The 11,866-nt window shown below is 28.8% G+C and overlaps 1 protein-coding gene across 1 annotated transcript in view; it reads left to right on the forward strand.

Moving 5' to 3' along the window:
• Nucleotides 1–11,866, forward strand: part of LOC123003793 (protein Shroom) — a 157,034-nt gene that overhangs the window by 22,588 nt on the left and 122,580 nt on the right. The window contains exon 2 of the mRNA XM_044396790.1: nt 1,085–1,312. Within this exon, the coding sequence (XP_044252725.1) occupies nt 1,085–1,312 (228 nt within the window). The remainder of the gene's footprint in view (nt 1–1,084; nt 1,313–11,866) is intronic.

Consider the following 11,866-nt stretch of genomic DNA (forward strand, 5'->3'; position numbering starts at 1 on the left):
CCTGATTGTCAAAATACAAAAGTATCTATGTTGTATAACTTTTTTTACATTTTTCCATAAAAAAATTACGATTTTATGAAAAACAGACAAAAGTTTTTTTCAATTTTAATTAAGATATGTTTTTGTCTAATTTATTTTTCTGGAATCGTTCGTAAAGGTAAAATAAATGAAACAGTCTGTAAAACTGCCCAAAAAAATAAAAGTTTGCCGTCTGAATTGGAAAGTGAAAATTGCCAAACTAAAATTTTAAATTTGACACCAACTTGAGGTGAAAAATTATTACACAATTATTTATAGTCACTCGGTAATTGTTATCTTCGTTGAAAATATATGACTTCTTTTTTCTTAATTACAAAAAAGACCAGAACAAGAAAAATGTTTTAAAAAAATATCTATAAAAATTTTGAAGTTTTAGAGTTTGCACTTTGACTCTATTTCTGTTGAAAAAATAATTTTCAAAGTTTTTGCTATTAGGGAAGCTGTAGCCTAAATTGTAACTCTGTTCAATGTTATTTGTGACTTTTATGGGCAAAATTTTTGTACCTTTACTAAATAATTGTAAAAAAAACATATACAAGATCATCAGTATCATTAAATAGACATAAAAAATGTCAAATGTCAAAAAATAAATGTCAAAATCTTTTGACAGATATAATCTTGTCGATATTTTTTTCATGTTCCTGTAATTTTATTTGACTTGAAATTTTTCTCTGGTGCGCGAGTTTTGGCGCAGCCTGTATACAGTATGTCCCCGGATTGAGTTTACAAGAGGAAAATTTTTTTATCTTTTATTTTATGCCAAAACTGCAAAGGAAAAACATTTTTTGCTTCACCTGAAGCTTCACCACTATTATTATTATTAGGTTTACTATTATTTATAGCAAAAAAATGAACATTTGAACAAATAAAAAATTATTAAAGTTTAATTATACAAAAATTGTAATTTACGATTCAAAAATATTCAAGATAATTTAAGTTTCTAGTAAATTATTTTTTTAACTTCTATTTTCACTGACGAGCCGCCACTGCTCTGTATAATAGAACAAAAAATGACATTTGTTCTTTCTTAATTTAAAACTTTCAGGTCAAATGTGGATCCAGGGCCGAACTTCATGGGCGGTTTGATCGTGAAGTGGTTCCGCGAACTCAGTGTGATTTACCTAAACACGAAATTATCGAAAACATCTCCGATTGAGCGCCAAAACCGCGTCTATCACAGCGAAAGCAAAGCAAAAAAGAAGAAACGCAAAGACTATAGAAGATACTCGTTCAATGAGCGGCAAGTCACACCACCACCAGCCCCGAGACGAAGGCAAGTTTTGTATTTTACTTTGTGCGATAACAATTTGACATACTGTATTTATTCTTGAGTTTAAAGCGTCTCGCTTTGTGTACTTTTTGACAATCCACTGTGTTTACTTTTTTTAAAACRGTATTTAACACCGAACCTCTAACTGAATTTACTACTCGTTTTGTATTTGCTCAAGACGAAATGAGTTCCCATGGCTTCGAAAAACTCGTGTGAACTCATCTTCAACGATCATTTTTCTGATAGCCCATATTGTTTTATTTATTGGAAATTGGAAAGTTAATTATCGTTTTACAAATTTTTTGATTAGATCAGCATGAGAGCTTTTTTATCGAAACTCCGAATTTTTTGATTTTTTTAAGATAATAAAGTTTTTAACATAGTCTACTTTTACTTTAATTTTTCTTAAAAAATCGACAATTTTATAATCGGATTTAAAAACATTCTTACACTAGAAACTTTTTGATAACAAATTTCGGTAGTAACTCGTAAAAATGATCAATCAACTTTTAGTCGCAAAAAAACTACTTTTTTTACCCTGGTGTGCCAGAACTCGTGCATGTAAGGTAAGATACCAGAAACATGGAAAAATTGTTAAAAAAATTCTATATATTTCGAAGTTATGAGAGTTTAAGTTTTGCACTTTGACTCTATTTCTGTTGGAAAAATAATTTTCCAATTTTTTTTGCTACAGGCTATTAGAAGAGGAAACAAGGAGGAAGCTGATGTATCCTAAATTGTAACTCTGTTTAATGTTATTTGTGGTTTTTATTGACAAAATTTTTGTACTTTTACTAAATGATTATAAAAAACATAGGTATACAAGATCATAAGTAGACATAAAAAAAATAGCAAAACTTTTGGACAGAATTTTTTAAACATATTTTCCATGTTCCTGGTATCTTACCTTACTTGAAATTCTTCTTTGGGGGGCGAGTTCTGACACACCCTGTATTGATACTAATAATATTTATTCATAAGAAATAAATAAACTAAAACAAACATTTTCATTCTGTTTTATATCGGCTATAAAAATTCCTCTATTGTGCAACAGTGCTTGAAACAACAATATCTGAGCGAACTTTGTGCCATTCTACGGTAAATGCATTTTTGTCATTCAATCAATACAAAAGACAATTTACTTAATTTACCGTCTTTGAATAATAATCAATATTATTATTGTTTCCTCTTTATTTCAGCAATTTTCTTCTAAAAGCTGTTCAAAGTGGCAGATGGTGTTAAAACAATTTGAAAACTGGTTAATTTTTTATGACTTCATTAGTGTTTTAATTAAAACAAAATCTGATGTGGTAATTGGCAAATTACAGCGTGTTTATACTTATTACATGTTCGTCTTCAAGTTTATAAATCATCAGATATTCATACATTTGTGCAAGTTAAGGAGAATTTACCGTACAATTACTGGAGATAAAAGGCTCTACGGCCTTGATAAAGGTTAATTGCCCCCGTTGTATGTACACATTTACGAGTATAAATCATGCATTTTTACAAACATTTTTACTGCAACGTTTATCAATTAGTTGCCATTTTAAATGGGTTTTGTTTCCATACAAGAGTTTTTTCTCAATGAATATTTTACATATTAATAAACGATACGGTGCTATAAATTCGAAGTTTTGCTCAAGGCTACACATCATTATTTTAATGTTTACGATATTTTTTATTCTATAATGTATATTTTTATGTATTGACATAAATTATGCATTATATACGGCTAATTAGGATGATTTTTTAATAAATTGATTTAGTATACATTGTGGTGTGTGAACTCGAGCAAAAAATTGTAGCATAAACATTTAGAATTAATACATTAATAATGCCGTTGAGAAATGAGAGATAAACTTAATTATGTAAATTAGAAACGAGAAAAGTTTGAACTCATCAATTATAGAAATTATTTGAATTTTAAATATTCAATAAAGCGTGGAGAGCAGTCAAAAAAACTATAACTCTAAAATAATTATAATCATACACATAATTAAGCTTCCAAGGTGGTTGACATCACAGCAAAACATTAAAAAATTCTTAAATCATTTAATAAAAATAAAAATTTTGCCAAAATTTTAGGTTGGAACACATATTTTCGATTATTTAAAAAAATTCAAAGGTAACCGTTTCATAGAAAATTTAGGATATAGAAAAATAGAATGTTGAATGGCACAGAAGCATATTTCAATTTTTTTATATTATTTACCTAAAATGAATTCGTTTTTACTCGTTATTTACTTAATGTTTAGTTTTAAATAGATTTTTTCTGATACATTTAAAAATTAAGATGTTTTGTAAAAAATATACTAGATAACAATTTCTATAAATAAAAAACTCCATTTATCACAAATTAAAAAATAAAATCGTTATAAAAATAACAACATATTGTTTCACATTTACAAAAAGTATACTTTTATTATGCACATCATCTTTATCTTTGTATACAAAAAATATTTATATACCTATCATTCCTAAAAGTGTCCACATTATAAAATAAAAACTTTTTTTAGCAATAAATAATTGTTTTTGTATTTGTTGTGCTTAGGTAATTTTCTTGTTTGCAATGGCTTCTTGTAGAGTTAAATTATTTGCATTAAATGAAAATTTCGATATGCTGTCTAAAAATAAAATCAGTTTGTACAGCATTAAAATATACCTCGAAAATTCGAATTTAAAAATATTTTCAGCTACTTTACCCTTGTCACTTGAACCTATTCAGCAGTTTTTTTTTAAGTTGAAATAAAAATTTTTCTTTGTTACTGAATAGTAAATATCGCTGTTATGATCGACAAATAATCTTCATCTGTTTGAACTTTATTTTTGCTGTTACATTTTTTTTTTATTTTACTTTCGACAGGAAACCTTTCTTTCAAACAAATTTTCATATTTTTAGTGTGTTCTAATTACACTTGTACTTAGTACTTTATGATTTTTTCTAAATACTCCCCAAATTGTTGCAAGATATTGCTGTCCTTAAGCATTCCAACTAATTAAACACATTTTTATTATAATAAAAATTAAAAAGGCTATTAAAAAATAATAAATAAAAATTTGTTTTTTTATTCGATATAGAAAAATATTGATACGTTTTTGAGTTATTTACCTCCCAACAGTCGAGTAATAAAGCGATCAGTAAATAATTTAATTTTGATCAGTATAAAATGATAAATGATCAGTATTTAATTAATTTTTGCACAGTAAAAAATTAAAAATGATCAGCATAATATAATATTTTGCACAGTAAAAATAATAAATGCTAAGAAAAGCACGCACAGTATTTTAGTGTAATTTGTTCCGTAAAAAAATCCAATTTGCACAGTAAAATTAATAAACGCTCAGTAACTTTAATCAAAATTAGTAAAACAACATGAAATTTAAAGAATTTTCAGTCTTGGTTATATAACAATGTATGGCCCCTGCACAAGAATGTTATTTATTTTTGGTACTTATTTTTATATTACTGAATATTTATTATTATTATTGGAGAGTAAGATATGTATTAGCAAGGGCCCCTGCGCAAGAATGATTTTAGCAAGGGTTGGAAACTGTGTACAAATGGTAATCAGTTAATCAGTGTCCACTCTTTGCACTGCTGTGCTCCTAATACCACAATTTTGTTTTTGAACGCTTTGTGACATTTCGATTTTGCTCGGAAACATTTTGTTTGTAAATGTGTGAATATTGAATTAATTACCTTTTCTAGACATTTATCATTGCCTTTACTGTGCATTTATTATTTTTACTGATAAAAAATACTTGTTTAAATAAAGTATTGTGCATTTAATTTGTTCCCTTTAAAAATTGCTTATTATGCAAATAGACAACCAACAATACTCGGCTTCTAAAATGTATCCATCGACGTTCTAATATCGAAATGGAGATGTTTCCCGCCTTGAACCGAGTCCGTTCACAAGAGCAGATGTCAATATCCTTGCCAAAAATGCAATTAACGATAAAAAATTAAGCGAAAATCATTCTCAGTTCTATCTGAAATGCTAAACTGTATTGTTTGTCATTCAACAAATAAAGAAACAAGCCCAAAGAACCGTCGAACAAATGTTGCTGTATTAATAGGCCCGTTTTTGTCATCGCATTTTGGTCAGTCACTGAAGCAAAAAGCTACAATCGATTTCCAAAACTGGACTCTTTAACCTTTAGAGGACGTACAAGACTCGACTTTAGATTGCGAGTATTTACCAAAACAAAATAAAGTAGGAGGAAAAGATCGTCTGATTGTTTTTATACAGAGTGAAGGTTCATTTCATTCATGTGAGGTTCGAAATTTTTACCTGAAATTTTGAATAGAATCTTTTTATGTCGCTAATTGCAAAGTTCATGCGTGAAAAACCGACTCTGGTCGATTATGTAATCAAAAGAAGTTCATTTTACTTTTCATCAACTTGAATAGAGAGTTTAAATCGTATGTATGATTACGGTTGTGACCACTGGTTCATTATTTTTACAATTTAAAAATTCTAGGAGTTGGAATTTTGACTAGAACTATCCAAGTTTTTTCTCATAAAGAAAGGAATCTGCAGCGTCATGTTTTAATCGAGAAAAAGCACACTGTTAATAAATTTAAATTGTTGCTCCTAAACATTATTATTGCAAATAATAATAAACCTAGAAAACAGCGGGAAACCTTCATCAATAATTTCCACTTATCTAAACAATGATTATTGTTACAAATATTCTTAAATTTATTAGTCATGACTTTCGATGCTATATAATAATAATGACAAAGAGTAAAGAAAGAGCAATTAATAAAGACCTTCGTTCTTCGTAGTTCCTAATGTCATAGGTCAAAGACTCGATGAATTTAGGTCTCAACACAAAAGCACGTAGAAATAATAACATTCTACGAGAAATAGTGTACTTTTTGGTGAGATCCATTAAAAAATAAACGTGACGAACATAGCGGTAAAAGTTGCAAGAAGGATAAAGTTTTCAAATAATAAATTTGGTCGTGGCTTTTAAAAAAACCTCTTTTGTTAAATAACGTTTTATAGGTTTATCTTTTTCAAGAGCATAGTCTAAAAGATTAGGACCAAATAGGGCTACCATTAGTCTGGATTTTCCCGGATTTATCCTAGATTCAAGAAATGACATAGAAAAAAAATTGTAGGGATTTAGCTTTTGTATCCCCCTTTTTGTTTCTTTTAATATTGGTTGAGACTATAGTAAATTTTGTTCAAACGGTTTGTGAGATATAAATTTTCGAAAATGACGTCACTTTTTTTGAAACGTCCATAACTTCCTAAAAAATGGACCAAATTAGTTTTTTTCTTGTTCTTCATAATTTATGAAACGTACGTTTCATAAAAAAATATAAATAACTAATATTGTTTTAAGGTTAAACTTTTTTTATTGTTCTTTATGATTTATTAAACGAACGTTTCATAAAAAAATATAAATAACTAATTTTGATTTTACAAAACTTATCTTAGAATTTTTGACAATGTTTTTTTGGTATTTGTTTCAGAAATCAATTAGAATTATTTTTCATAGTCAACAACGGTGTTTACTATTATTTTCCTAAGTAAAATTTTATATTCAAATAGTTTCAATAAAAATCAAAACTGTATTCGAATGCTGCGGCCTGTTTTCGGTTATAGATATACGATCTACAAGCTGTTTCAAAAATGAGATATAATATAAACTAATGTTTTTTTTTAAGTTTAAAGATAAAGTTGGTTAATTTTGCTTAGTTGTTGTAATTTCTTATGCAAAAACACTACGTTTAAAAAAAATCCACAAAAACTAAGAAAACTAGAAAAATAAGGTTTTCACTACATGCTTCAAAGTAAAAAGAACAAATTTTAAACCTAAGTGTAATATTTTTAGCACATTGCAATTACGATGTAAAAAAATTAAAAAGTTTGTTGAAGTTATTTTTTGTTTATTATTTTTTATTTTACTATAAATTGCTTACCTAGTCCAATATATTTCTAATCAGATGTACACTTGTATTGTATTTTTTTATGTTTTGCATTGACATGTGGTATTTGAAATTTTATTGTTTTACAATTGTTATAAGTGTTGTGTTTGATATTTTAAATTTTTATAAATAAATTTTTATGTAAAAGCAAATTACGTGTTAAAAATGATTGATTTTACATGTAGTAAATATACCAGGTGTTTTTTGTTTAACTTATTTATTTTTCAAAAATAGTATGGGTATAATGTTATTAGGAGTAAAAGTGGCGAAGCTGAACGTAGTGAGGCAAATATTTCAGCTGAACTATATAAATTCACTTTTACTCCGGATAACATAAACTATTTTATCAGCAAACATATTTAGATCGAGAGTAAAGAGCAACGCTAAAATTATCAAGTAAACGAACAAAATAATATGAACGCTTTGCAAGCAATAAAATCACAGCAACGATTATAAACAAACATCACGCGGCAGTATCGAAATTTGTATCAAAATTTTCCCAAGTGTTTATTAATTTAACTAGTGCAGTTAGTAGTGCTAATGATCGAATGCTAATGYTCRACAATTTACATCTCCCGAAATTCTTAAAGCGGCAAGAGAAGCAAGAAAGAAACAARATTAGTAAATGTCAACAATGTCAMTAAAAATGCTTAAGCGCAAAAACAGAATTTTTYCTCCATGGCTGAAGGTAAAACTATTAGAGTAAACCAGGATGATATGGTGAATCGGGTGAAATGGTGACTTACTTTTTCTAATTATTTAGTAAAGGTACAAAAATTTTGCCAGTAAAATTCACAAATATCATTAAGCAAAGTTACAATTTAGGATACAGCTTCATTGTTGTCTCTTCTTATAACCTGTAGCAAAAAAACTTGAAAAATTATTTTTCCAACAGAAATAAATAGAGTCAAAGTGCTAAATTTAAACTCTCATAACTTCGAAATTTTTATAGATAGAATTTTTTTAACATTTTTCCCATGTTCCTGGTTTTTTACCTTACATAGCATTTTTCTCTGGGGCACGAGTTCTGGCGCACCCTGTATATCAGCATTGTTCCAGTCAAAGATGCCTAAATTTTTATGTGCTTTTTAAATTTTACATTTTATAAAAATTTTGTAAAAAGGAAGTGGATTGGATAAAATGTATTGGTTGCACAAAGACTGTACAAAATATGAGTAGTCAATGTGTAATATTTGGAGTAAAAAGCAGAAAAAGTAAGTTCACCATTTCACCCATGTGCATGGGTGAAATGGTGAATTTGATTAAAACAAATATTGTTTTTTTTTCAAATTGCTGTTTTGTTAATTTGTTAACTATATATTTTATGAAAGAATAGTATTTTTATTTTGTTTAAATAAACAATTTCTTGTTCCATACTTTGTATTCACCTTGTATAATAAAGTGTCGTTAATCAAGAATAATTTTTTTTAATTTTTGTTGTGCTTTCGAGTTCTGCAAAATTTTTAATTTTTTTAGTTAAGCCAAACTTTTATCTTTCTAAAGTCTGTTTTTTTTTAAATGGAAATGCCAAACAGTTTTAGCGTTGGCACTACTAGTAAATTCATTCATGGTAATTTTAATAAAGGAAATTGGCAGTTCCGGTTTTTTGAATTAATTTGAAAACAATGTCATTAAACACAAAAAATCATCTAGAAAAATTTCGAGACGAAACACTAAAAATTGGAAATTTCGAAACAAATAGTTCATAAGCAGGAAGTCAGAAAAAGGGCCCGTTGCAATTTGTAATGCAGATTTGCTAAAGATTCTCAATTTCTCAATTGAGAATCTTAATTTAATCTCAATTTCTCAATTGAGAATCTTAAGCAAGAAATTGACAAGAATACAAAATAAAAATGAAAGAGAAAGAATCTCGTAAAGAACGCAATTAGATTAGTGTCTTGTTCATCGTTTTTGAGGAACGAGTTGAAAAAGTAGCAATTTTGAAARAACTAAAGCTGAAGAAGAATCTATAAAATGCATTAACTTTGAGCTCATTTCAATAAATTACTTAAAATTTATTGCTAATCATCATAATACTTACTTGTATCTTTTGCTAAATAACTTTTTTCTGTATACAACAGGGTGCGCCAGAACTCGCGCCCCAGAGAAAAATGCCATATAAGGTAAGATACCAGGAACATGGAAAAAATGTTAAAAAAATTTTATCTATAAAAGTTTCGAAGTTATGAGGGTTTAAAGTTTGCACTTTGACTCTATTTATTTCTGTTGGAAAAATAATTTTACAAGTTTTTTTGCTATAATCTATTAAAAGAGAAGACAAGGAAGCTGTATTGTAAATTGTAACTCTGTTCAATGTTATTTGTGGCTTTTATTGGCAAAATTTTTGTCCCTTTACTAAATAATTGTAAAAAAACATAAGTATACAAAATCATCAGTTTCATTAAATAGATATAAAAAGTGTCAAATGTCAAAAAATAATTAATTGATGATGATCTTGATGATCTTGTATACTTATGTTTTTTTACAATAATTAATTTTTCGACAGATAGAATTTTTTAAACATTTTTTTCATGTTCCTGGTATCTTACCTTACTTGAAAATTTTCTCTGGGGCGCGAGTTCTGGCACACCTGTATATATACTTTGTCTTCAATGTTTTTGTAGCAAGAACCTTATTTTTTCCACAACATTGTACCTACTTGTGGTGTGTTTCTAACAAAATTATTAGCACTGAATTCTGTCTTTAAACCTTAGGTGATGTTCTCATGTATTCAATTATAGCGCTTTCAAAGAGCAAACAGACATACAAAATTCATAAGTAAATTTTGACAACATCTCAATTTGAAAACATAACCATAATTTTTAACAAAATTTCTGGGGAAAAACACAAAGAGCAAACAAAATTTGTGGATATGGAGACAAGCTACTACCAATTTTTTCACCAAAATTGTGACTTGGTAATTTCCATTTAAAGAGAAACAGACTTTAGTCCCAAGTTAGTAATACAACTGATGGTAGTTAAAGTTTAAATGATAAAATTGGAGTACCTGTTTTTAATTCATGCTGTATAATCAAAAAAAATGTAAAAAACAAACTAAACTAGAAAAAACTCATACTTTTTGTTGGGTTTAATTAAATTAAATTAAAATTAAAATTTGCTACAAGACTGGATTTAACCCCGTGTGAAAAAGTTTCAGTACCAAAAGCGTTTTTCGCCAAACTCTGTCACTTGATGCTCATTTAATGATGTTTTCGTCGTTTTGGCGGCGGTTTATGCGAGTTGTCATTCTGCGACGCGGTGACAGGCCGTATTAGTCCTTTCATGTAAATATTGATCGGCAATAAGAAGAAAGCAGTCCAGAACCAACCAGTCTGCGAGTCCGGCGAGTGTTGGCAAAGCAAAGCAAAGCAAAGCAAAGACAGAAAGAAAGAAAGACACGACAGTTTATGTTGGGTCTGCGGAATCGGATAAGAATTGTGACGAGCGCAGAGCGGGATCGACCACCCGCGGCCCGTTGGATTATACATTCCATCCGATTCTCATATATTCGATCGCATCAAAAATCGCCGATCATGTGATATATCCGTGTGCACGGATATGTGTGCATACTTCATGCAGGAATTCGAAGCAGTTCCACGTCGAAGATTGTTTCTAACAGCACTTCCCCAATCAATAATCCATCATTAACATACTTGTCTTCGTTTCAACAGTTTTACTCCTAGCATGGAGAAGGTCAAGCCCCGACACTGCCTAATGCGACATGAAAAATTGCATGCCGACGCTGATTAGATCCAAGCGAGCGTTGGACAACAATGCTACGAGAAGACGATTTGAATTTTAAATTTTATAGACCAGGACCGTATCGACGGACGGCGACCACAAAACCAACTCAAAAACAATGCCAATGCTATACAACATCTCTTCATTTACTTTGCGAAGGACTTTTTCAAGTGCTGAAACATGTGTCGCATCACTGATTCGAAAAAAACTGCAGGAATTGCAACTCTCCATCCATATCGTTAAGGACTCAATGACTCAAAGTGCTTTTTTTAAACTTTTGAAGGGTAAATTACTCRCACAAATTTTAATTATTATTGGAACTCGTGTCATAACGCATCGCTCAAATCACCACATACTATATTTCCTATTTTAAGTGCTACAGAAACTTTCTAAAAGGATGGAATATGGAATTATTTTGTCAATTAAAATTATGACGTGTGAATCCGGAAAAGTACTACTTTACAGACAGTTTTATAGACTCTTTTGTTTATTTTACGGATGATACCAGAAAAATGAAGATGAAAAAAAAATGTTTTAAATAGGGTGTAAAAAATATGTTTTTCCTGAAGGCTCAATTTTTATAATTAGGTAAAAATTTGGAAATCTATGCAACCAACGTTATACAACATGAATATGTTTGGGAGTAGTTTGTCAATTAATAAGTATGAGCCCAGAGAAGTCTTACTTTACGGATTATTTTACGAACAATTCTAGAAGATTATTTTAAGGAAAACTTGTTTTAAATAGTGTCAAAAACTTTAGTACATACATAGTGAATAAAAAGTATATAACCAAGCGGTTTTTTTTTTAATTATTTGCTAGTGTTATTAATTTGCTATTAAAAATAGATCATATTTTGAGAAAAAAAA

The sequence above is a fragment of the Tribolium madens genome, unplaced genomic scaffold, assembly GCF_015345945.1.
Source record: "Tribolium madens isolate multiple individuals breed KSU strain unplaced genomic scaffold, Tmad_KSU_1.1 Scaffold_11;HRSCAF=98;Tcas5.2_LG3b, whole genome shotgun sequence".
Classification (NCBI taxonomy): Eukaryota; Metazoa; Arthropoda; class Insecta; order Coleoptera; family Tenebrionidae; genus Tribolium; species Tribolium madens.